Genomic DNA, 27,794 nt, shown 5'->3' with positions numbered 1-27,794 from the left:
TGAAGAAAATTCAGAACTTCAATATCAATAGTTGATCTAATATCAATAGATCAATAGTGGTTCCCATCATAGGCTTAAGGCTATGAAAGTGGTCAATCACTGCTGAAGTCTTGCTGTTTTCTTTTTAACCTAATAATAAATATGCAAAAGATTTGCAGCACCCCAAGCAAATCTGTGAATATAGGATGGCATTAAGTCATTGACGTCTTGACAAGCTGTTGTATGAATGTGTTAGGTGTACATGTCTTAGTGATATGGTCAGAGTGCTGGAAGCCTTATTTAGATGCCTTCCTTATTTGATACAGCCATTGATACAGATAATAGTGTGCTCTAAGTGAACTCTAAATGAGCTGATTAGTTGAATGTAGTGTCAGACCAAAAAAAATAAAAAAATAATAATAAATCAATCAGTCTTCTAGTATCTGTAAAAACATTAAGTTGCCCCTGGCAGGAGACAAGCTAGTATTTTGAAATAATTTCTGTTGTCAGTACTTAATTAGGGTAGTTCAGATCACATTGTTCCTAATAACATTTTTCCTAATTATTCTATCTATGCATTTTTCAGCGTTGTGACTCATGGGCCAATTATAGCGAGGTTGTTGTTAAAATGGAGAATTTAGACTGCTTCATCAGCCAGCAGGAAAGGTCTAGTAATTTCTCTTTCAATTAAATACTCACAATCTCCCTGAATCCCTTCTCTTTAATTTTCTCTTTCGTGTAACAGTGTTCATTACGCTGGTGTTTGGGACACAGGCATCACAGATGAAAGGAAAGGGATGGGGGTGGGGGTGGGGAGTATTGCGCAGGATTCTTGGAAACCAAGTGTACACAAACTTCCTGAAGCTGTATTATGCATGAAAGATCGACAAAGACAGAAAGCGGAGGAGTGAACAGGAAAACGGCAGAGCTGGAGGTCAGGTACTTGTACTGTAAGTGCAGAAGTGTATTATGCGGATCTGAATGGGTTTAAATACAAGCTTGATGGTTGACATCTGGCTGCATCTCTCGGCAGGATCAGTAATGCTACCAAAACATGACTCAAATGGCCCACACTTAACATGTGCCTCTTCAAATATATATATTTTTCTGTTATGTAACATTTAAAGGGGTGAATGATTATGATTTTTCTTTTTTTGAACTTCAGTTAGTGTGTACTGTTGCTTTTAGAACATAAACCATGTCTGCAAAGTTATGAGGCTCAGAGACATATTTTCCTTTAAAGAAATTGCTAGAAAAAAAGAAATAAGGACTACAGAAATGGTTGGTATGGACTACAACATGCTTCTTCCTGGGTTTTTGACATTACTGACACCAATGTTTTCATAAACCATGCCCCCAGGAACACGCTACTACCTATAATGGTAAGGGGCGTGACATTTCCAGACAACATGGATTAGCGGTTAGCGAACCAATCAGAGCCCATTGTGTATTTCTGAGGGAGGGGCTTCATAGAACCAGGAACCCAACAGACTGTTTTGATGAGAATGGAAACGATAAAGATAAAATATGTGAAAATAAAGTTTTTTTTTTTTTTTTTTTTTTTTTTTTTTTAGCATTTGATTTTTAAAATTGTATTAAATAATGAGTATCTCTCTGGACTCTATAGACAGCATAGTGAGCTGTAGCAAGCAATCGAAAAACATTTGTGTATGTGTTGTGTACTGTTATGAATGTGCCTCGAAGACTGACACAGAAGAGAAGAAATTAATTAATAAAGTCATTATTTTTGTTTTCTTCAGTATTGGCATAGTTTTATAACATTAAAGTTGAACCACTGATGTCACATGCACAATTTAAAAATGTCCTTACTAACTTTCTGTGCCTTTAGTGTGGTAGTTGCATTGCTGTCTATCCAGGGTCAGAAAGCTCTCGGATTTCATCAAAAATATCTTAATTTGTGTTTCAAAGATTAATGAATGTCTTATGGGTTTGAACTGACATTATAGTGAGTAATAAATGACACCATTTTCATTTTGGGGTGAACTATGCCTATAAACAACATAAAAATATAAACACATACATAAATAAAAAATGCCCTTAGAAATAAAGTGAGGTCTGTGATGGACTTCCAATACATTTAGGATGGCTCGAGACGCTGGGAGAAGATAAAGTGGTGCGGAAAATAGATGGATGTTTTTCATGAGGGAAATATTGAAACAAGGTGGTTTGGAGAGGAAATTGAAAAGAATATTATTTATTACAATTTAAAGATTGAATTGCCATTTAAAGAGACATGCACCAAAACAGCTTGCTGTGCACAGAGGTGTTTTGACAAGGTAAAAAGCGTGTTGTTTTACACAGCCATTGAGGAATTTTGCACATATTTGATGAAGACCCTAAAGAATCATACCAACTTGTGGAAAATGAAAATCCATCAAGTCTCCGAAATAATGCACACAAACATTTATTTAGTGGCCCTGTTCTAGATAGGTGTGCGACTCAGTGAAGGAGAAAGAGCAGGTATGCTACAGGAAGAAATGTTACACAGCAGCTGTTGATCATTTCACTCCCCAAACACTGGAGAGACGCCAGCAACTCAATTAGTCTTTCCAATTGAGTATAAATTCGTACATTTATGCTAAAGCAGGTGTAGTCTAATACTTGCAGGATACGGAGCCCTGAGAGGAAATTACCTCAAAGTGTCAATCTCAGCTCCTGCTTTCATTTTTCTTCACAATTATCTCAAAGGTTATTTGGGTTTCTCTCCCAGGCAGCTCCTCAAAAACACTTGGAGAAATGAGGCTGCATTAATATTAATTTAGCGTCTACCTTTGCAGGTGTAGTCTAGATATCTTTCTTTTATGAGCCAAATTACACCAATTACGCCATTATGCTGCATTCCTGCACACAATATTTTTTGTTTTGTTAAGGACTCGCTTTCGGTGAAACAGGTGCAGCAGCAGACATGTATCCAAAGGCAAAAACATGTTTACCTCTCACTCTAAATATCATTCTCATTACATAGTGGTACATTTTTAATGTGATATTTTTTAATCCTCACCGTGTCAGGGATGGTAATAACAGGCTCTGCAGCTGCCTTGGCTTTTAGTGAGGTACAGCGCACCGCTGTGCGACCTGTGGACGACCTAGAAATGAATGACAGGCCAAGATGTAAAACAGCTCATCTACCCTAATTGCAATCCTTCATGAGTGCTATGAGACGCTTCACCAAAGGAGCCAAATTAAATGTCACCACCCCTAATTTGCTGCCTCTCAGTATCACATACTGAGAGTACACTCGAGGTAACTTGTCTCTCAGCGGCTCGAGTATTTGCAGAGCGCAGCAACCTTTGAGTAGCGAGGATTGATTGATTTCTCCTTCTTTAAATGCATAGAGGCTAGTGGCTTTTATGGAAAGACTGCTACTGTATCACAGAGCACTGAGGTCTGCGAGAAAGGTTTGGGTCTCTGCTGCAGATGCAGAGATTCGGAGGACTTTTAGTCCTCACATGCCCCCTCATATGTTCATTTCCACACCAAAGTCATTCTGCTAAGACTGTCCTGAAAATGTTCATTTCAGTTTAACAACCCGAATAAACAGAAACAAAAATAACAACAGTCATTTACACGTGCCCACAAATGGAAGTTGAAAGAGAGAAATACAATTTTAAACCACATGCGTTTTGAAACTAGAAAACTTCACTCTAGCCTTAAAGGAAATGAGTCATGTTGCTAAGAGACCAAAAAGCTGAAGACAAGAAAGAAAAAAAGAAAGAAAGAAAGAAAGAAAGAAAGAAAGAAAGAAAGAAAGAAAGAAGGTGATATTAGAGTGCCAGGTAAGTGGGTGGTTGGAGAAACAAAGTATAGTTGAGAAACTGGGAGAAGAAGCAGAAAAGAGAGTGAAGATATGTAATATCAATAATAACAAGTGATGATGTTATTAATTTAATAGGATATTAGGTCAATACTTAGTTTGTATTTACATAACACTGTTCACCTACGATAATCTTTAGTTGACACCACTAAAGAAAATATTAAAATGACATTTTTTTAATATTTTGTATTTTATTTTGTAAATAACTTTTGAATGGTGTAATATTTTTAAAACATATTAAGATTAACGTTTTACAAAATGTTTTTGAAAGACATCTCTTATGCTAATCAAGAGAATTTAAAATAACCTTTCCATTTAATTTTTAAATAATGTTCTTTTTTTATTATTATAATGTAATTAACTTTTTTTAAGTATATTTTTTTTGAACTCTTTTAGCCAAAAACATCCCAAAACAGACTTCACAACAAGAAACAATAAATAAAACATCACTCATTCCCCCTAAAAAAAAGAAAAAAGAAAAAAAAAATTCACAGAAATAGGAAATGCATATAAAATCAGAGAATTTAGATAAATAAATGCATCAAGTCCAGAGTGTTGTGTTTAGACAGATTATAGATTACACTTCTTTTATCTAAGCCAAACATGCCTTCAGACTTAAAGACCCGTAATAAATAAAAAAGGATCCCGAATCAGATAGAACAGAAAAAGCTTTGCTCTTCATGCTGTGGAGAATTGCCTCCGATTAATCAGTATGTTTAGGCCTCCGATTGAATAATGCTAGAAACTGTAGATATCCATGGATTTAATGTGGGGGAGGGGGGTGGGTTCCTCATTAATCCACCTAATCAGGATACATAAAGTAAAATATAGAGAACGTCTCTGTTCTGAAAGCCTGAGGGTATCTCTTCATTTAAACCCGAAAAGCAGTCTGTGCTCCAACACAAAGTTGACATGCAAAGACAGAGTTGAGCTGTAGACCAATCAAGTCCCAGAACTGTTGAGGACATACAATGGTAGAATGTCCCAGTGTCAGATTTACATTTGAAACACAGGTCAGACAGACTTGGTTTCATTTAATGTCTAATTGGTAATTGTCTCATCTATGCAGAACTAGAGACAAGTACTGCAAAAAAAAAAAAAAAAAAAAACTACTAAAAGTATTCATTCATTTTTTTTAAACCCTTAATAAATAGAACATTAAAAGGAGCAGCATTTATTAAAAATAAAAGTTTTGTAATACATACTCACAGCTTGAAGAGGAAACAGTTGTGTTGAATTGTGGTATGTAATTGTTTGTGTGTCTGTATTATCTGCTGACCTTTCTTCGCCGGCTCGGCTCGAGACACTTCCATTACTCTTAATCAGTTGATGTCTGATTGGTTCGCTGCACCTATTATCCCCCTGCAACCAACTGTGCACAGTGACGACCTTATGGTCAGAGCTCTGATCTTACACCTCACCAGCCATCAGCTTTGATTTACCTCGAAGATGTGGAATGAGGAATCCACATGCCGACAGGTTTAGTGTGGTCAAACTTTAGATTGGAGACCTCACTATTCTCACTATTTACTATGACCTCACTACACTCTTAATTTGCTGCTTATTAATAGTTAGTAGGCTATAGTTGTAATATTTAGCTATTGGGTATAAGGGATCCACAATATAGTCATGCAGATTAAGGCGTTAATATGTGCTTTATTATTACTAATAAACAGCCAGAAATATGCATTCTAATAAACAGCTAGTTAATAGTGAGAACTGTTCCCTATTTTACTTTCAGTATGGACTTAGTGTGTAATATGACATGTGCATCCAATGAGGGAACAATAAACTATTTGAGCTTGCAAACTGAGATTTATTGTGCCATGTTAAATATAAATATGGTCACATGTAAACATTCATTCTTATTTGTAGTCCATTACAGAAGACTTCAATTCATAACTTATACAATTAATAAATATATGGCTGAGAGAGAGTACAGATAATGTCTTTTTTTCCATTTTGCTCCAGACACTATAGAGATCAGAAGGAGTGAAGTGCCTCATCTTTCATATACAAGTTATGTTTCTTTCAAAGCTCCTGTTTCCAGACTGACAAAACTGTCATGTTAAATGTGTCAAACAAATCTCAGCATGCCACTTTGTCTGTACAAACTGTACAAAATCTACATCGCTATCACTCAAGCTGCTACAGTTTCATATGTATGGCAAAGCAGGCACATTAAAGAGAATATAAAAACATTAACCCTGACAGTCTTTCCCACTCACTCAGTCTAAAGGTATCACTCACAAATGTGTTGTTTTTGCCTCGGGGGGGTAATGAAAAGCTTTCCTCGAGTGACTGCAGATCCAGATGTGCAATTCTAAAAGAAAGAAGGATGATATCGATCTGCTTTCGTATCAACGTCTAACACCACATAACTAAAATAAAGTGGTGCTCAGTTAAGAGAGCGATTCCTTTCATTAGCAAACGCTCCCTAAAACATCAAATAAACTCCCAGTCTCTACTAATGAGACCAGGGGAGTAAATATGCCTCATTTCTATCACGCCAAAGATAAAACGGAACAGATGTAAAATACCAGCAGAGAGAATCGCTAAAATAGTTTAATGATATGAGAGATGGCACTCAGCAGGTACTCTTGGAGATGTGTACAGGAAGCCAAATCTAACTAAACCCAGTGGAGAAGCAGTATTTACAGAAAAGAGAAACCATTTCAGTGCCTAAAGGAATATACCCTTCTGTAGTTTACCTAACGGGATTGTTAAATCACTCCAGATCTGCAGTTTCTCTGTTGTTCAGTAGAATCTGAACTGTTTCTTCAATATAATTAACGCTGAAAGTCTAAGCAAGGATTCCATCAAAGCTGTCAAGTCTCACAATACAACCAGTCTGTAAAGTTGACAGGGTCTGTACATGAATGCCTTCATTAGTTTCACACTGAATGAACAGAAAGACAGATCAATTTATAATGAAATGTCAGCATGTCCCGTAGGACCTTTGTGTGTTTGTCGGACAGCCATTAGGGCTGGTGCTGGCTCCATCTGCTGAGTAGTGTACTCAACTCCGCTCTCAGCATCGCTTTTATACATGTGTTTGCTCATCTTGGATCATAGCATCTTCCCTATGAATAAATGCATGAAGCTTTCCACACCACCGGGGCTCTGGGCACAGTCTGAGATCTGAAATGCATAAACTCAACCTAGTATTTAGCCTTTTATCTGACACTATGTGTGTAATATAGAGGGAAGGAAATGTCCCTGATGCAATGGGGCTATAGTGAGGATGTCAAATTTACAATTTACATACATACATACATACATCAAAAAAATAAATAAAAATACACACACAAGAGAAACTTAATCTGGCAGAGAATTATGTATATACAATAAAAGAGTGCAAACACTGCAAATAAATATGTGGTGTAGAAGTACTTTAATCAAAGTTTTGTTTTGTTTTGTGTTTGTTTGTTTTTTGTTGTTGTTGTTGTTTGTGCTTACTTCTTGATTTTTGTGTGAACGTGTTTATCTCCAAGAGTGCAGGAACTTTGCTCAAACATATCCTCAAACTGTGCCGCCTACACTACAGTTAAGTCAACTTGCAGAAAACATGCCTTGTTGACACACACATGAATGGAGTGGAGTGGGTTTTGAGGCTCTCCAGGGTAATCACTTTCTACCTAAAATATTAATTACTGAAAGAAAAAAGAAAAAAAAAATCTAATTTGAAAGAGAATTAGAACTTGAGAGCTGAAGCTGCCTGAAGTTGGCAGTAGGGGATGCATTTCTCAGTATTTTATGTGTCACACTGTAGAATCTGAAGAAGTGTGAATAAGAGTGACTAACTCTATTATTTTCAAACCCTAGAAATACACCAAGATTAGGAAATTTACTGATAATGATGTCCATTGACAAGACTAAACACAATTTTCCTAGTGTAACATGTAACAAGTTTATTTATAATTGTTAAAATAAATAAATAAAAAAGATACAACTGAAGAATATATATATATATATATATATATATATATATATATATATAGATATATATATATATATATATATATATAGATATATATAGATATATATATATATATAGTCCTCTAAAAGACTGCTTCTCGTACTGATGGCGACGATAGCTAGATGAATACCTCTCTCAATAAATAAAGCCTACCAAATAAATCCACAGGTAAAGTCCATAGAGTTCATATCTTTATCCAACAAATATAAAGTCAGGTACACTGGCATTAAACATATGTAATAAAGATGTGTAATGTACAAACTTCTGATCCATAATGGGTTAAAATGTGAATGGCTTGTTTGTGCTAAACTATTGGTTACATTCATACTATGAAGTCCAAAATTAATTCAACAACACGAAAAGGTAAATGTAAACAATTTTAATAGAAACTTAACTTGTACACATCCAAATCGTTGGTCTTCCTTTTTCAACCTGTGTGTGAGCTTTTATTTGTGAGATATCCGCAAATACGGGAGACTTTTATTTTATTTGTGAAGTGTCGTAAATTTGTAGTGACTCGTTCCTTTACGGCACGGCCTCTCACCGCACCGTCTGGAAGTAAGCGTGCATCCTTGAATCAATACGAAATTGTATTACAGTAAAGGTATGTTTTACGTGATATAATCTCAGATAGTGTATTACAACAGTCAAGAGCGAAGGCTAGAAACCGAAGCTCACGGAAAATAACTGAGATCAGTCAGTTCCCGTGTAATGAGATGTTCGCTGCTCAATGCATCAGCTGATTTTACGCGCTCAGTCCTTCCGCGCTGCTGTTTATCAGTCAAACTTATCGTGGCAGCGACTTTCGTAGAGTAATTCCTAACATATGCCTTTTACAAATATAAAGAAGAAGAAAAAGTCATAGGGAGAGTGAAGGGTTCTTGTTTTTGTGACTTCGCATTAGCGTTGAGTCTTTTCATCATGGAGGATGTCGTAGAAATGCTAACGTCACTACACAGTGGCCTTACTGATCAGAGGAGAGAGCCTCCGAAGCCCTGCTCATTCCAAGCGCTGTGCATTCTTTATATCCTGTCTATTCAATAACATTATTTTCGTGTTGTATTTCGATTTTACAGGATACTTGCTGATCAGTGAGAACAAAGCTTCAGGGCGTATGTAGATCTGTCACGATAACAACTTTTTCTTGTGCGATATATTGCCCCAGAAATAATTGCGATAAGCGATATTAGTGTCCTTTTATGCTACTAAATATATAACGTTAATCATAATGTAACCGCATAATAATGCAAGAAGGCCTACAAACTTCCAAATGACAACAAACTGAAGTTAAGAATATTTAGATCATGGAAATTAAGTTATCAAAATATTAGATACCCTAAAAAAAACCTGAATAGATAGCAAATAAATATTTTCTTTAAAAAAAAAAAAAATCACAAAGATATTTCCATCTACAGATGTTTCCCTGTTTTCTCTGTAAATGAAGGGTGCACACTATTGCTGAAAAACACTATCACTTCTTAGCAGTCAGATGTCTGTGTGCACAAAGATACAGATCACTAAATAAGACCATATCTGTAGAGTAAACTTTTTTTTATTTATTTATTTATTTTTTTCACTTTTCTTTTGTTTGAACTAGCTCCTCATGACTTCACCACTTATGTACGAGAAGCTGCAGAAAACATGGGCGCAAGTGAAATGTTCAAAACATGGTGACATTAATATTTAAGTAAATATAATGGCCAATATATTGCATCACCAAAAATTCCTGGGGTCATGTACATTGATCATTGCAACAGGCCTAGTCATGTGTCCGGAACCAGCTTTATTGTTTATGCTGGTAATGTTTATTTTAAAGCCAGTGCTCTGTTTCAAGAGACAAATTACAGAAATATATAGAAGTATATTTATAAAATATAACGTATAGAAGTGTTCTTAAGTGGTGCCTTATTTTATATTGTTAATTATGTACATTTTTTTTAGGCAATGGCAAAGTTCCATGCACCTGTGATCCAGGACAACCCGTCAGGATGGGGTCCTTGTGCTGTTCCTGAGAAGTTTAAAGACATGCCCTACCAGCCTTTCAGTAAGGGAGACCGACTGGGAAAGGTGAATTCGCTTGAATATTTCCTGCTCAATCCTGTTATGTCATATAACTGTGAAAGGTGGAAGATCATAATTGTATTTTTTTCCGCCAGAAAGTGAATTGCAATTATTTTTGTACACAGGTAGCAGACTGGACTGGTGCAACGTACCAGGATAAGAGATACACAAGTGAGTGTTGGCACATTTATTTTTATTTGTGTTCACCCAACAGAAGTTGCTCTTTTGGGGACCTTTCTTTTTTTTTTTGCTAAAGTCTCTTATCGGTCAGAATGGTTGTTCTCTGCTCTGTTCAGATAAATACTCCTCTCAGTTCGGAGGCGGCAGTCAGTATGCTTATTTCCACGAGGAGGACGAGACCAGCTTCCAGTTGGTGGACACTGCTAAGACTCAGAAGACGGCCTATCAGAAGAACCGTATGCGCTTCGCTCAGGTGGGTTTCTGAACATTTACATATAACCTCCCTCTTAACCTCCATATTCTTGCATTTTTAAGTCTTTATCATATTTTGTGCTTTTCTTCTACAGAGGAATCTTCGGAGAGACAAAGATCGCAGGACTCTTACTCAGTTCAACATGCAGACCCTGCCTAAGAGCGCCAAGCAGAAGGAAAGGTGAGCTCTGCTTAACCAGAGGGGAGAAAAAAACACACTAAAACATTTAGTTGTGACCTGTCAACATGCACTCACCCTTATGTTTCTGGGGATAGGGACCGTATGCGCTTGCAGAAGAAATTCCAGAAGCAGTTTGGAGTTCGGCAGAAGTGGGATCAGAAGTCCCAGGTATTGAATTCATGCGTTTCATCTCTTTTCATCTTTTCTTTGATCTCCAGCACCACAGCATTTCACCTCCACTTTTTTTATTTTCTTATTGCAGTCTTAAATATTTTGCACACTTTATTACCAGTCGTGTTTTACCATCGTCGTCTTTCAGCATTTGACTTTTCATTCACCCCCCCATCTATATTTAGATTCATACAAAGAAAACAGTGCTGTTTTGTTTTAACATTTGATTAATTTATTTCTGTAGAATTTCATGTTTCTCATAGCTAAAATTTCATGTAAACCTAAAATTACTATTTTATTTGCATCTTTGTTCTGTTGTATTTATTTGTCCTATTGCTCGTAATTAGTTTCTGTTGGTACTAGGGTTAATTTAGTCAATGAAAAATGTTTGTTGACTAGCTTTTTTCCCATGACTAAGACGAGATGACAATAAGGTCAATAAACGATAGCTAATACATAAATGTGCAAATTCATTGACTGAAAGGAAGACTAAAATGTATTCAAAAAGAAAAACCTTTAAACTTGCAAGCTTTCATGAGAGCGCTTGCCCCTAATCAAGAGTTCCTCGAATCAGAGCTTTGCTCTTATATTGATACATTTTCTTCCCGTTGGGTTTTAGCATATTTGAAGTAATCTGGCAACCATGCGCACACACTCGCTCCTCATTGGGGAAGCGCCACCGCTGATGATCTGAAAAACAAACAAGCTGGTAGTGATTTAAATGAAAGCGTCATTCAGCCGCTCTGTGTTCTGTCATGAGATCTCGACTGTGTTGTTTGTGATTTTTATCGCTGAATAAATACACTTACTACTATTTGTTTTGAATAACCCCCCCACCCCCGCCCTCCCCATTTTTTTGGTTTATTTAGACTAAGACTATTGTGTTTTTGTGCCAATTTCCAAGTTCAATAATGAAATTTATCGGAAGAATTTGGTAACACTTTATATTAAGGTGTCCTTGTTACACATGTTGCATGTACTTACTATAATAATAATAATAATAATACATTATGCATTATTACATGCAAGTAACCCTAAACCAAATCCTAACCCTAAAGAAAATAGTTAATTAATATTACTCCGTACTTAAATGTATAATTACACTGTAACAAGGACACCAGTAAAGTCTAACCAAAACTATTAGATGTTGTAACAACATAATTCAAGCACAGATTACTAATATTGTGGTAGTTATCATGAAATTAAATGCTTCCCTTTGACGTATAAGATTTGTCATATTGCCTGCCCCTAGTTTTAGTTTTGAATTTCAGTTTCAGCTAGGTACAAAACTTCGTGCTTTTCACTTTGCTACTCCTTCATTGGCTGAATTGATTCAGACTCTTCTCTTCTTCTTCGTGACTTCAGACCCAGCTCAAGCCCAGGGACTCCTCCGTGGAGGTGCGCAGTGACTGGGAGGTGAAGGAGGAGATGGACTTCCCCAGGCTCATGAAGATGAGATACATGGATGTGGCCGACCCGGCTGACATGTAAGCACTCTGACGTTAATCAGGTCACTGACAGATCATTTTATACGAGCGTGTTGCTCTCGAGGGAGTCCTTCACCGAGTGTTTTTTCCTCAGTGAGTGCTGTGGAGCTCTTGAGCACTACGACAAGGCTTTCGATCGCGTCACCACACGCAACGAAAAACCACTCAAGAGCATCAAGAGGATCTTCCACACCGTTACCACCACTGATGACCCCGTGATCCGCAAGGTACTCCCACAGGATCACTTCTGACAATCTTATATGTCTTTTTTTCTATTATAAGTGGCAGTGCTAATGTATTTTGTTCTGAAAATGACATCCACAGTTGGCAAAAACCCAGGGCAATGTGTTTGCCACTGATGCCATCCTGGCAACTCTGATGTGCTGCACACGCTCAGTCAACTCCTGGGATATCATTGTCCAGCGTGTGGGCAACAAGCTCTTTTTCGACAAGAGAGACAACTCTGATTTTGGTAAGCATGTGCTTCAGAGGAGTGTGCCTCATTTCGATGGATGTCAAAGGCTGTAGAGTCTTTATGCTGGTCATATTCGGATTTAACACAAGAGCGATTGCATTTTCGCTTGCCTTGATATGAAGAGCTCAGAACAGATTACCCTGGGTCAGTGTGAAGGGGGTCGCACAGTAGATGAAAAGCAAAGCAGTGTCGCATCATGCCACATCTTTAAAATTGAAAGGTGTTGTTTTCTGTGAGTGTGTGAACACTGGCGGCGCCACTCGGCGTCACCAATTCAGGCTGTTCAAAATCCTGCCATACCACCCACGTATTTTTGTTTATTTATTCCAAATTGATGTTTATGTACATAATGAATTCACCCTAGTCTGTTAGGTGGTGTATTGTGAGTGTATCTGTAGCTTGAATAAAGTTTATGTGGTTCATATAGAGAGCTATAATAGAATAGATTGTACTTTCGCTTTGCGTCTGTTCTGTTTATTTCAAACCCTGATCTTCAAACTCACTGACACCAGTTTGTTCATTCCTGAAATGAATTTCTGCCCATTTGGAGATTAAATGAACTGTTTTGGACTTAATTTACTTTCAATGAACCACTATTTATTCGTTACTAGTTTTTGAGCACACTTTTTTTCAGATTCAGCAGATTTAAATATGTGACGTATTTAAATACAAAGTAAAGGTATCAAGCTGGTTATCAGATGAGGTTTTGACAAATTTGACTGTTTTTTTTTTTATCTTTGTGCTATCAATTAGTATAAATACTGAATGTTACATCTTCATGTAGGGAGTCGTGGTCTAATGGATAGAGAGTTGGACTTGTAATCTGAAGGTCACAGGTTTGAGTCTCAGGTCTGGCAGGGATTGTATGTTTGGGGAGTGACTCTGTTCCACCCTCAATACCACGACTGAGGTGAGGCCCTTGTGCAAGGCACTGAACCCCAAACTGCTCCGGGTGTGTGTTCACTGCTGTGTGTGTGTGCACTGGGATGGGTTCAGAGCACATTTTGGGTACGGGTCACTATACTTGGCCACACGTCACTTTCACTTTATGAACCCTTACTTTTTTTTTAGTTGGGTCATTGAAAATGACTGTGATTAGTGGTGTAAAAAACAATCAAGCCCTGATAATTCAATTATTTGTGTTTTTGTTTCATAAAGTAATATCTGTGCACGTGTGCGGTTTTAAAGCTTAAACTTTTTCTCCTTCGTAGACCTGCTTACTGTGAGTGAGACTGCGAATGAGCCGCCCCAGGACGAGGGCAGTTCCCTCAACTCCCCCCGAAACCTGGCCATGGAGGCCACCTACATCAACCACAACTTCAGCCAGCAGTGCCTCCGAATGGTACGCTTGGGTTTTCCCACAGTAAACCGGCCATCAACATGATACTTTAATGATCCAGATTCCGTTTCAGACAAAGATATTTGTGTGAATGTTTTTTGGTTTGTTGCTTTGGTGTCAGGGAGGAGAGAGGCATAAATTCCCCAATCCTAACCCATTTGTTGAGGAGGACATGGAGAAGAGTGAGGTGGCATCTGTTGCCTACAGGTTTGTGCTAACCTTTTGTAGATAGATACAGACATATATTTTTTTTGTGTGTGTGGCTTTAAATCAGATCTGACTTTTGTTACAGACTAAGCATGGTGTTTGAGCCTGAGATTCTGATATATTTGTTTGAACAGCCCAACAATTATGAAATATATAATAAGCAATTATTATTAGTAGTAGTAGTATTACTAATTCTTAATCTTAACAAAGGATTAATATTAAGCAGAAATAGTGAATTTTGTAGGTTTTGAAATCATGACCTCACCGGACTGATTCTCAGGTACCGGAGGTGGAAGCTCGGGGATGACATTGACCTCATTGTGCGCTGTGAGCATGATGGAGTGATGACCGGTGCAAACGGAGAAGTCTCTTTCATCAATGTCAAGGCCCTGAACGAGTGGGACTCCAGAGTAAGACACAGAAAGAGAGCTGGATAATTGTATTTGGCTGTTTCAGAGATACAGGTGACATAATTCTGTGCTCTCCACAGTACTGCAATGGAGTGGACTGGAGACAGAAACTGGATTCCCAGAGAGGAGCGGTTCTGGCCACAGAGCTGAAGAACAACAGCTACAAATTGGCCCGTTGGACCTGCTGTGCCATTCTCGCGGGATCTGAGTACCTCAAATTAGGGTGAGAAGCATATAACCATTTCTATATGATGTTGATTTTTCATGTCATTTCCTATCCGATTTGTCATTGCACATCCTTCTCTCTTTAGGTACGTCTCCCGTTATCATGTCAAGGATTCATCTAGACATGTCATCTTGGGCACACAGCAGTTCAAGCCCAACGAGTTTGCCAGCCAAATTAACCTGAGCATGGAGAACGCCTGGGGCATCCTGCGCTGTGTGATCGACATCTGTCGCAAGCTGGAGGAGGGCAAATACCTCATCCTCAAGGACCCTAATAAGGCAAGGAGGAAGCTGTGCTGGGTTTTCAGTCTGTTGCATTGCAGAATTGAGATGTTTGATATATACTGCAACAAAGCAGGAAGCTCCAAATGACTATTGAAGGAGTAATTTTCTCTGATTTTTTTTACACATATATATATATATATATATATATATATATATATCTAAACAATAAACACACCTTGGGTAGAAATATACTGCGTGATATCGGTGGTGTTCATTTTAGTTGCAATACTGTGCCAGTAGGAATCACCTTGGTAACTTCAAAGTGTTTTTCTGCAATCAAGATTATTAATGCATAACTCTTTGTGTGTGTGTGTGTGTGTGTGTGTGTGTGTGTGTGTGTGTGTGTGTGTCCCTTACAGCAAGTAATCAGGGTGTACAGCTTGCCTGATGGAACCTTCAGCTCGGATGAAGATGAAGAGGAGGAGGAAGACGACGAGGAAGAAGATGAAGAGGGTGAGGATAACGGATTGTTTCTTACTTCATTACCTTTTTCCATATTTTTTTTGTTTTTATCTGGTTACCTCTGTGTCTAATGCACTTTTAATTTCCCCCAACAGATGAAGACAATTAAGGTGTCATTAACTACCACAGCTGTTGGTATTATGTGTTTCAATGCTGTCAGAGCTGAATAAAGATAATTGATTATTCTTTCACTGTGGCGATGTGTCTGTCTGTTTTATAATGTGCACATTCAGGTTTGACTGCCTTTCCTGTTTTAATCATTGTAGATTCAATTATAAAGTTTGAGGGCAATATAAGTTCCCCTTCTTTTAAAAACTTGTGCTGATATATTAGGATATTTCATCTTAAATTGTTAAAATATTGTGTGAGAAATGCCAAGACCATGGGTTTGATTCCCAGGGAACACGATAAGTAAAAATGTATAAATGTCTGATAAATGCATGAATTTTAAAATGCATAATGAGCAAGGCTGCATATGTTTGATCAAAAACAAAACAAAAATAGTGGAATATTAAAATAACTTGTTTGAATATTTATGTAATTTATTACTGATTTCAAAGCTGAATTTTCAGAATAATTTCTCCACTCTATTAGAAATCATTTTAATACTATTATTTGATGCTCAATAAACACTACTTATCAGTATTGAAAGCAGCTTTGCTCCTTAAAGGGATAGTGCATCCAAAGATAAAAATTCTGTCATTAATTACTCACCCTCATGTCCTTCCAAATCTGTAAGACCTTTTTTTTCATCTTCGGAACACAAATTAGGATATTTTTGATGAACTCTAAGAGCTCTCTGACCCTGCATAGATCACAATGCAACTGTAATGTTCCCAGGTCGAGAAACATGCCAAAGACATGGGTGGCTCGACCATAATTTTACGAAGCTACTTTTTGTGCACAACGAAAACAATAATTGAAACAATTCATTATACAATTCTTCTCCCCGAGTGACTGTCTTCATTACGAATAAGCATTAAAACATGTAAAGTATGCCATGTGGAATATAATTATTAAAGTCTGCATGAAATCTAAATTTACAATGTCTATTCTGTTAGTGCACAATGTCTTCAGGTGAAAAATTAATCTGTGCAAGTTAATCATTTGAATTTTTTTTTAATCAAAATCTGATCATTTGCTTCTGCTCCGGAATGGCAGGCCTCCTCGGATGACTGATGGCTTTGACAGAATTTGCTTAACCATGCCACCCAAACTGTTAGTTTGTTGCGAGTGAAACATTAGAGGACCATAAAAATAAAACCCCTCTCTCTACTCAATATTCTGTTTCAGTTGGAAATATGTCACCATACTGAAATACAGTGTCTATTACAATGTCTAACGTTGCTACTGTACAAAGCACAGTAAACTATTTCTAAAAATATTGCACTACTGATATTTTGCATTAAATACAGTGTTTTATGATACTATACTACAACCATTTATTACCACTGTTCATTTATTACCACATTGCTGCTGTTCATAATGTACATATAACCCTAAATTGCACTCCTATTTAAATTCTGCAAATACTCTGCTTCATTTTGTATATAGCAACTCCACTATACATACTGTAAATTATAGCTTCACTTATTCTGCACTTATCTGTATATAAAACACTATATTCTGCACTTCTGGTTTGATGAGGTTCATTAGCTCTGAACTTGTAATCTGCATAATGACAATAAAGTTAAATCTAATCTAAAAAAAAAATGGTTCACACGGACTTTAAACAAAAATCCAATTTGTTAAAGTGGACACTTTACTGAACGTTTAGGTAATGTAAAAACAATACAATTTTGTATATGTATTTTTGTTGAATGTCATGCTTTATATATATATGGGTTGTATAGGAGAATATGGAGCACACACACGAAGAGGGAAAATACTCAAATTATTGTGGGGGATGGGAGAACAATGTTTATAAAACCATGTTTTATGTCCAGTGCAAAACATGCTGGTTCTTTTGTGATTGTTTTCAGTTTGTTTTGGTGTCCAAGTCCCAGATGAAGTTCAGTGGTAAGTCTTTCACTCTTTCTTTAAAGGTCTGGTCAAACATTTCATTTTGTGCCACAGCGAATGCGTTTTTCCAATCTCCTACTGTCCCTGCAGCAGCAAACCAATTATAACAACAAAATAAGTGAAGGATGAAACCTGTCTACACTTTCCAAGTTTGTAATCTTTGAACACTGACCTTTGCGCATGAATTGGGGCTTAAGCAGATGATCTCCAGGAACAAATTCAGTTTGGCCTTGGGTCCTTCTTCATATTTTTAAAAGTGGCTTTTTCCACAATATGTGCAATAGCAGCATCATCCAGGCTTTTCTCCAAGAACTTGTAGATTTTCTCCACTGCTGTCCTGAGATTCTGAATGTGGCACCAAATACATCAGTGTAAGGACGGTATAAAGATAAATATTAAATATAGCTGCAAGCAGTGATTACTGGGGTTGAATTGCTTTATGATATTTAAGCGCATTAGGAAAAATACATTGTGTATTATTTAACAAGCCTGTAACCAGCTATTTCAGTAAATAAAAAGAGCTTTTATGCAATTCCAGGTAATTTACAATAGAAATGTTTATTAACATTTATGGCTGTTGTAATGCCATCTATGGTCCGACTCTGATCTCCATAAAACTTTGCATGCTTCTTTACAATCATCTGTCACGTGCGTTCATCTGGTTTTTATTTAGGATTTATAGGCTTTTGGGTATAAATGGCCATGCCCATTTTTCAAATTACCATTATAGCTTCCCAAAGAGTGAAGTATATAAGTTATGTACTGCAGTGGTTTTATTGAGGCTGTGCGAAAAACCTAGGACTAGTTCGCAAAAGTAGGTTTGCTTATTTTTTAACTATTTAATAAATTATTTGATAGCGGTGGTTCTTGAGGTAAAGTTTTTCCGAATGAATAGATCTATGATATGAATATTGTGTGGATGTGTGAAACACCACACAATTACAGAGGCTTAAATCTCATTAACGCCACCTGGTGAACGATTTCCTTCAAAATTCCTACAGACCTTGAGGACCATGAGTCAAACCAAATTGTAAGACAAGCCTGCAACCTTTAGCAAAAGAAAAAAGCATAATGGCTAAAGTTATTAAATTATAAGGGTCCTTTTCTTTTAATGGATGTCAATGGAGGAAAGGCTTCACTACACTAAATAAAGAGCTTTTGTGAGGAATCAGCTTATCATTTAATGAATCAACAATCAGTTCACTAAATAAAGAATACGTTTGTTGGGCCTATATAAATTTTATCTTGGTAATGTTATTTTATGCTATGCTAGTAGACAGTGTAGGTAATGTTGTGACAGGTAGGACTCATTTACCACATTATAACCAACAAATGTGCTACAATACTATTTAATAAAATATATGTAATACTGTTTATTGTCTAAAAATATTGACATTATTTTTTTCTTTGGTTTTTAGGTTTAATCGGAAATTAGTCTTTAATAATTGTAATTACTTATATGAGCCCATATTCCTTATGTTTATATATATATGTCAGTAGGCAAAGTCCCTTCTCGGGAGGCAGACATACTCTGTCAGTTTGAATCTAGATTAAAGATCCATCTTTTTAAGCTGTTTATACATAAACACTAACACATTTCTATAATTCAAATCTGTTAAAGGATTTTTAGGCTGTATTAAATAGGTTAACTGGAACTGGGAACAATTCCCTTAAAACCCAATGTACTTGTTACATCGTAAGAAGAATGGCATCTACGCTGATATTAGTCTGTTTCGTTCTTATTCCGAGGACACTGTAGCCACCAGATCCAGTCCGTATCCAGTCCAGATGGTGGAGCAGCACCTAGAGACCTGTCAGTGGAGACCATGTCAACTAGATGTGCCCCAGAGACAGATCTTCAGTGAAGACCTTCATGTCACCTAGATGGCCATCGGCATGAGACCACATAAACCAGATGATTCCTCTGCTCAATCTGACTTTGCTGCAGCCTGGAATTTGAACTGCTGGTTTCATCTGACGAGAGGAGAACAGAGATCTTTCTGTACTGGTTTGGTCCCAATTAATTGAAAAACCTAGAATTAGCTCGCATAAGTAGAAAAAAAAACAACAACTAAATGTTGCGCCAAATTCAAGGCATGCATGTTATCCATCCTTGGTCAAGGATTCCAACAATATAAGTCACTTGAGCCCAAAACTGTTTAGGAGTTATGAGCATTTTCGATCACTGTAGTGCCACCATCTGGCCGACTGGGATGAGACTTTGTGATGTTGTAGACAGTGTGAGTACCACACTCTTAAAAATAAAGGTGCTTAAAGGGGTTCCTCACAAATGTTGCCATAGATGAACCATTTTTGGTTCCAAACAGAACCATTATGTCAAAGGTTCTTTAAAGAACCATCCCTTTCTAACCTTTTTATAATCTGAAGGAACCTTTCCCCACAAAAAAAAAAAAAAAAAAAACTTTTGTGAAACAGAAAGGTTCTTCAGATGTTAACGGTTCTTTATGGACCAATTAGATAAAAAGGTTCTTCTATGGTATCGGGTTGCCGTGATTCTGCCAAGTAAGACATGTTCCTGAATCAACATCTTTTGTGGATCCTGGATAAACATAACTGTCCAAAAATATAGACTTAATCCAATACAATCCCTACTCCTAAACCTCACCCTACCCCATGAATCATGATAGCTGATTAACAAAGGAGTAGAAGCACCTTACCCTGATGGTAAACCTAAAACAGATATTTCCTGAAAAGTTATCCCTCAATTCTGATTGGTTGATAGGAATGTTATTCCAGGATCAACAAGGATGCTGATCCTGGAACATGTTGTACTTGGTGAAATCACTTTCACCATGGTACCGTGAAGCACCTTTATTTTAAACAGTGCACACTTCCAAGTTTTAAGTCCCTACAATTTACGGTTTTGTCTGCCTGATTAGTTTAGGGGAGCATGCTGATCCTTGGACATTCTAACAATTATAATAGGATTTCAGCGCTACACGCTTAAACCTCTAAATATTTTGTATTAAAGAACATCCTGCAAATGCATTTCACATGTTATGAGGTTGTGATTACTGATTACTCACCATGACCATGTCCAAAAATGACAGGAAAAGGATATTGTACTGGTCCCTTTTACTGTACCCCTCTCGGACATGATCAAACCAAGATTCTCCACCAACTATAACATGAGGTATTAATTGTTAACTCTGTTAACTTTACAAAACAACTTGTTCTGAATATGGTTTTCGTTGTTAAAAATATTCTAATGTGCTGGAAGTCTTACCATTTCCCGCTAGATACTGCTGCAAAAATTCTTCAAAGCTCTTGCATGTCTCAAGCTTGGCCCAGACATGGCTGAAGAGATAATATGACATTACATTGTCTTTTGGATTTCTAAGCACATACACAATCTGTTATTTAAAAGACATGAAGAGCAGTGAGGCTTAGACCAAACAATACATTTTGATTTTACAACCAAACAAGTGGCTGACATTTACTTTGCTCGCACAAAATACTACATTATTACTGAAGTAGTTATTTGTTTTACATTTTTGCATTGGATACCTAAATATGTTCCTCTCTTGTCCCTAAGGCCTGGTGGCAACAGTATGGGTATGAAATGGGTGTCAAAGAACTGTGGAGACGAGCGCAATGAATAGTCGGGTCAGCCTTAACAGTTCTCTAACCAAGGCATCTTCTAAGAATCTCAAGATTGTTGGGAAATATTGTTTAGTCTGTAGCATCTTCAAATTCAAATTAAATGTATGATGTTATATGTCCATATTGTACCTTAAAAAAAATATGGTTCAGCATGTTACAACCAAAGAAAAATAACACACACACACACACACACACACACACATCTTTATCATTAGCAGCAAACTTAATAAGGGAGACTGGGACCAGTTGTCATGCTATTTACTTCTGGTTTTCGCTACTAGTGCATTATCTATTAGATTTTGAGTCAAAGTCTATTTATCTATAGGCCTTTTTCCTGAGTAAACGATGAGTAATGAATGAATTACGAATTCATACTTCTTACTGGATGCTCTTTTGTTCTCTTTCTCCATAGGAACCCATTCAAATAGTGCCTATCTGTTTTAATGTAGGCAGCTTCGTGTAATCTACACACTCATTAAACTTTGAGCAGTGATGCACTGACAAATAACATTCATTTTGACACAGTAAAGTGATGAGATCCAAGTGTTTTTTTTTTTTTTTTTTTTAAACATTTTAATAGGTTTAACAATATATTATCACTTCAGAATATACACTAATTTGACTAAAAATGCTGGGGACCAGAATGCAAAGCATCCTTCCGGTTAAGAGTCAGGTGTGACTTCCACGTTCAGGAAAAACATCTACCTATCTTTTATTGGCATAACAATAACATGTGTCTATATAGACAAATGTCTGTACCCTTGGAGGTTTTACCAGTAAACAGAATCTGTAATCATTGCCTCTCCTTGATGAAACCCGGTATAATAAATTGATTTGTCAAGAAAACACATTTTTACATGCAAAGATTGAAATAATTCTTAATCGTACCTGACTTTGGATACATCACAAAATGCTGAAGAGTCTATGTACTCCGCGGTGGTTTCACCTTTCGCAAAAACATAGCCGTTTTATTTACAGAGATAGTTGTCAAGTCTTTCCATTATAATGCTGCACTTCTTTCCATCTGCAATGTGGAGAAACCAGTTAAAGCGGATGACCTTTGTAATCAGTGTGGAAGCTGAATTTAGTGTGCAAAAAGTGACGTCAACCCGTTTCTTCAGCCCAGGTTGGATGTTAATAATTAATTATAATAACACAGAGTGAAATAGAGTCAATATCACACATTAAACTGCATTATTATCACTAAAAATACATCATTTACACATCAACACAGAATAACATGAACACTGTGGGATAAAGTGTGACTTCATATTTGAGAAATACTTGTTTAAAAATGAATAAAAACTGTCAACTGATTTGAAAATAAAGCATATATAAAATCTTAAACAGCATAAAAGTTAGTAAGCAACAGGTGTGGTCTTCATAGTTTGTACTTTGGATATGTATGACAGTAAAAGAGGCTGTAAACACAGCCTGATACGGGATTGCTCTGACAATGTACAGGGAAAACAATATTTAGATAAGACGACGGATGAAATATTTCCTGGTCCAATCTTCTCAGCTGTGACAGTCAAGTCATCAGGAATGAACATTTTGTTAGGAGAGCAGCACATTTGAGCGAGAAACACTGAACAGACTGGATCAGAATGGATGAGATTACAGAAATATCCCACGGTCACGGTCAGTACACATTTCTGGATAGACTGCCTTCACTAAATATACAAGTTACTGGACAGTTAAATGTCAAGAATATTTAGCAAGAATCCAAATAATTGATATACTACAGATAGACTATTACAATCAGTGTTATTACTTTAAAATGTATTTATTTCATTTCACAGATCTTGCTAATTTCCTAAAGGGATTATTCAGTGATTATAGTTAAATTTAGACATGTATTAGTTAATTTCACATTCTGTTGTGTTGATCTTTTTAGTGACAGCCAGCAGTACAGGAACACGTGTTTTTCCCTTTTAGTCAAAAAAGATTTTTATTACCAGATCATCTTCCTTTTTTTTCTTTTTTTTTTAACAGCTCTAACGTCAATAGGTAGTCATGGCAGTGAAATAAGGCCAAAGTTATTTATCAGATGTTTGGTAATATCAACAGAGGTAGACCTACAGTGTTTGATATTTGTAACACTTAATGAAAAAGACCTATACTAAACTTCCAAATCAATAAGGCATGCACCAAATGAAAATTTAATGAAGCAATTAGTGTCTACAGACCAGCCTGGTGTGTGCTTATTATATAATACTATTATCGAGAGAGCAATAATTTCAATACCTAGCAGCTGATATTCATACAGCCTTTTTATTACTGTTTTTACTGCTACCAATTCAGACCAAGCAATATAAAATCGTCATGTAACTTACACAGTTTCAATCTCATACATTTAATGTTGCCTGTTCCGCAGCGATTTATTGTTCCAATACATTTAATTGTTTTGAACAAATTCATTCTCATTCTAAGCAATATGAAAAAAGAGCATTTTGAAAATGTGATTATTTAAATAAAATCAAAGAGATGCATTGCAAACAGTTAATAATAAACTATACCATGATATTTATGACAGAAAAATATGCAATAAAAAAAGTTTATTTTGTGAATGAAGTTAATAATGTTTTTTTTATGCAATTTAAATACACAAATCTTAAATTTGGCCTTTTGTCATGTCTATCTTTTTATCCACAGAACAAGGCATTTGTCTTCCTGACTGTCCTAAACTGAGAATTGTCCTGGTTGGAGTGACAGAATCTGGGAAAAGTGCTGCTGGTAATGCCATTCTGGGCAAGAAAGCCTTTGACGAGGTTGGGGTGAAGACCCGAATGAGTTTGTCATGTCAGGGTCTTGTGAGAGGACAGCAGGTGCTGGTGGTTGACACCCCAGGTTGGGAATGGTTTAATGTCAATGGCTCCTCTGCATGGTCTGTGAAGAAGGAGATAATGAGAAGTATGAGTCTGTGCCAGCCTGGAGCCCATGCCCTGCTGCTGGTGGTGCCACTGTCCTTCTCGTTCTCCCAGCGTGAACGTCGTGCTGTGGAGGAACATGTAGAGCTGTTTGGTCCAGAAGCCTGGAGTTACAGCTTGGTGCTCTTCACCATTTTAGACAGAAAGCAGTTACGTGGCTCCACCTTAAAGAAAGAAGTGATGTTGAACGTGGAGCTACACAGGCTGATTGTCAAATGTGGAGGCCGTTTCTGTGCTCTGTACAGCAATCCCAAAGCAGGGGAGGACCAGGTGGCTGGTCTTCTGGCAAAGATCAAGAAAATGGTGGCTACCAATGAGGAGACTATGCTCTCCAGTGAGAAGGTGTTGGAACGGGCCAGAGAAATGGAGGAAGAAGAGCTCAGAAGATTGGAGGAAGAACGAAAAAGAGATGAGAAAATAGAAAAAGTGAGAGAGTTAAGAAGATCGGGAAGGAAAATGACCCAACGGACAGTGGATGGTAGGAGAATGTTCTTGTCCTTAAGACTCATTAACTCATTAATGTTCTTCATTGTTTTGAAAAATGAAAATATATCAATTTATATTTGTGTGAAATGTAATGACCAATTTAAGAGAGATTAAAACCACTTTGAAACAATCAAAATTTCAAGTAAAATGTAAAACTTTAAATTACTTTTTATTTTATTTTTTACTTTTGCTTTTGAAGTGGTTTCATTTAGGGTACTTTCCATTTATGTTTTAATTCATAACTCAAAACTTTCAAATCATATAGATAAGCAGATTAATTGACTGGAGCAGAATACTGACACTATTGTTTTGTTGAATTTGTATTTGCCTCATATTTAAAGAAAGTTTGCATCACTAATTCTGTTATGTTTGTAATATTGTCAAGCTGTCTTGAGATCCTCCAAATTGATTTTGTTGAAGAAATAACAACACAACAAAACAATGGCAATATTAGTCAAAGTAGTGCCATATTTAATTACTGACAGGAAAACGAGGCTGTGAAGAGCAAGTGCATTCAATGTTGATTAACAAATTCTGATTGTTCAAAAACAGAATCCATATATTAAACTGTTTTGAAAATTGTGAATTGTTTGAAAATTGCGTGACCTTATAAGTAACTACCTGCGTGCCACTGTAAAGACTTCAGACAGTCTCTCTCTCACAACCTCGTTTCTATTCGTGTTAAATTAAATATGGCGTCTATGTGGTTACCTGAGTACGTCCGATTTGCTTAGAGGATGTTTTTCTTGTTTTCTACAGAACAGAAATATTCAGCTAGGTACAATATTAGCAGTGACCAGCCTCTAAGTAGCAGAAGCAGCGTTCGTCAGAGCTGCAAACAACAATGAACGACAGAAAGGAAAGGACCTCGCTTAAAACACAAACATCCACCACTGCAACATCCACAACCCACCACCAGAGGTCATCATCACCGCGCATCTCCATTCACCACAGAGTGATAGATAACCTGTGACACCAAACCAACCGACAAATGAGGAACATGAACTTAACAGCACTTTTCACTTTAGATGATGATTTATATAGTCAAAGCTCAGTAAAAATATATTGTCGCAATATTTTGTATTCAAACTTATTTCCCTTCTGTGAAAATACACTCATGGTAATTAAAGAACTTGAAAAAACAACACCCACAACATTCTCCTACTTTTGCCAGTTTTGGGGTTTAAAAAACATTTAAAACTTTTAAATCTTGAAATGTGTATGCTAAATAAATCTAGGTTTTCTGTGACATTTTAGTAGTGAAGCTAAATCTTAGATAACTTCCTTTACTATGCAAAAGAAGATGCATATGTTGGTTTTTCTAGTTGTCTTTGAAGAATAAAATACAAGTTGCAACATTTGTAATTATTCCTCTGCTGAAATCAGTCTGTGGCTTTCAAAATGTCCTTTTATGCTGATACACCCACTTTATCATATCACTAGATTTGCCAGTGTTTAAGTGAAGCATGTGAAACTCACACCACCACCCCAAAAGCAATTAACATGATAAACTGCAAAAGCTTTCACACTGATCCAAAAATGAGATGTAACCAGACCACTTGTCTTAAATATAAACACTTATATATAATATAAACACTCCATTATAAATCATAAGTGTCCTTGATCATAAAAGTCCTTGATAAGACAGAAACATTAATGCAATTAATTATATTATCAGTTATATACAAATGTAATTCGACAGTGTAAATCGTGTGTACTTATAATAAACAGATTTTTAAGCTTAGTTTTTTAAAAGTAATAATTTTTAACATTCATATTATTATGTAGCCTATACAAATTGAGCCGATCTCAGTAACGCTTAAATTTTTACTAACATGAATTATTAACAAGTCAGAAAGCTTGAAAAGACATAGGCTAAGTGTTGATAATTAATTAGTCTTCCAGGGGTCGGTTGCACTAGCTGGACGTAAACCCGGTTGACTAGGCTCGACATAAAATCCCATTTAAAGTTTTTCAAGACATCTCCAGCAGGTGATAAATAAAGTATATGAACAATGCAGTGCTAATTGACATAGCATTTATTACAGTATAGAAACTATTCTGCCTTATTATATGAAAAAAAATGTTTGTAGCATATAAATAAATCATTATTATTTTTTATTGTCCAGCAGTTAGAGATTTCTAACTGTGCGTCCACACCGCTGCAGTCGAGAGCATAAAAAATTGCTCTGGCCACCCTGCTCACAACGCTTAATACAACGTAGTATTAAGATCCTTTAATGTATAAAGCACTCTAAAAATACTCTGATGCAAATAAATATAACAGACAATGTTACTTAAGTAAATATAATCAAGTATAAACATTACTTAATTTAAGTATAATCAGGGAAATTTGTTTAAAAGTAAACTGGGACTACTGTACTATTATTTATCATATGATTATATGATTATTCCTGTAACATTACTGTACATCAGCAACTCACCAGGAACATGAACAGACACCTTGATTCAAGTATCTTTTTTTAGTTTTTTTATTTATGTTGCTGTACACAAAAAGGGACACATCATACATTATTGCAAACCTGCCACAGCAATAATCAACCTGTCCTCCATTTTGCTTGAGATCACTAATGTGGTCGGAGCTGCGTTCTCTGGAATGCTCTGAAGCGGTGGACTTCTACGTTTCAATTGGTGCCGCCAAACTGTGTCATACCTCATTACCATAAAGTTGCCCTGATTTCAACTCTCCTCGACGCTCTCTACATCCAAGTCGTGCCTTGCCACGGCTCGACGCTGGCTCTCATTGAAAATGGATGGTTTCTGGCCAATTTAACGCTCTCGACGGTGGCAGTGTGAATGCACAGTAAGCCAATGCTACGTTCCAGGCAGGTTTTTGAGCCCGTAAATCATGACTTCAAACCACGACTCACGACTTTGTAGCATTCAAGGCAAGTCACGCCAAACTGCCTGAGCGCAAGTAATTGTAGCTAGATTATTAATTTTATTGCAACGTTATATATTGTACTAAAGTCTATTTCTACCATGTACCACTTGCATAAACACCGCATCCATAGGCAATATTATCCGTAGGGCTGCCATTATTTTTTCGCGGGCTATGTGATGTCAGAGCTCAGAACTGGGAGTTCATCAATCTGGTACAAGTTCACAGGTGGGAAGTCAAGGGTTTTTCTATGAATTAATTAGAGAAGAGTCCCTTTTTATGTGCATCGTATATCTGTTTTT

At 36.6% G+C, this 27,794-nt stretch overlaps 2 protein-coding genes, 1 long non-coding RNA gene and 1 pseudogene across 4 annotated transcripts; 2 read left to right on the top strand and 2 right to left on the bottom strand.

Annotated features, from left to right (window-relative positions):
• The first annotated feature begins 8,284 nt into the window (after positions 1-8,284).
• Positions 8,285-15,724, top strand: eif3d (eukaryotic translation initiation factor 3, subunit D). 2 transcript variants are annotated; one of them, XM_052551893.1, is made up of 16 exons: positions 8,285-8,397; positions 9,735-9,860; positions 9,980-10,025; positions 10,151-10,287; positions 10,382-10,467; positions 10,563-10,635; positions 12,004-12,125; positions 12,220-12,352; positions 12,450-12,597; positions 13,812-13,942; positions 14,061-14,146; positions 14,427-14,556; positions 14,637-14,779; positions 14,868-15,060; positions 15,426-15,519; positions 15,624-15,724. In XM_052551893.1, the coding sequence occupies exons 2-16, from the start codon at positions 9,738-9,740 to the stop codon at positions 15,635-15,637; spliced, it is 1,659 nt and encodes a 552-aa protein (XP_052407853.1). In that variant the 5' UTR covers positions 8,285-8,397; positions 9,735-9,737; the 3' UTR covers positions 15,638-15,724. The 2 variants fall into 2 exon arrangements, with proteins under 2 accessions (XP_052407853.1, XP_052407852.1); XM_052551892.1 differs by having other exon boundaries at positions 8,292-8,351.
• A 1,531-nt stretch (positions 15,725-17,255) lies between these two features.
• LOC127953005 (amine sulfotransferase-like) lies at positions 17,256-22,594 on the bottom strand (annotated as a pseudogene).
• A 36-nt stretch (positions 22,595-22,630) lies between these two features.
• Positions 22,631-25,497, top strand: LOC127953004 (GTPase IMAP family member 4). Its single transcript, XM_052551894.1, has 3 exons — positions 22,631-22,815; positions 23,830-24,582; positions 25,350-25,497. The coding sequence occupies exons 1-3, from the start codon at positions 22,782-22,784 to the stop codon at positions 25,436-25,438; spliced, it is 876 nt and encodes a 291-aa protein (XP_052407854.1). The 5' UTR covers positions 22,631-22,781; the 3' UTR covers positions 25,439-25,497.
• Positions 23,430-25,450, bottom strand: LOC127953006 (uncharacterized). The gene is made up of 2 exons (XR_008153091.1): positions 25,302-25,450; positions 23,430-24,268 (listed from the first exon to the last, which is right to left on the bottom strand). It is a non-coding gene; the product is annotated as an uncharacterized LOC127953006 (long non-coding RNA).
• Positions 25,498-27,794: the final 2,297 nt, after the last annotated feature.

This window comes from Carassius gibelio, chromosome B3, assembly GCF_023724105.1.
Source record: "Carassius gibelio isolate Cgi1373 ecotype wild population from Czech Republic chromosome B3, carGib1.2-hapl.c, whole genome shotgun sequence".
NCBI classification, from domain to species: domain Eukaryota; kingdom Metazoa; phylum Chordata; class Actinopteri; order Cypriniformes; family Cyprinidae; genus Carassius; species Carassius gibelio.
The sequence above is the reverse complement of the archived record's forward strand: the minus strand, read 5'-3'. Positions and strand labels throughout refer to the sequence as shown.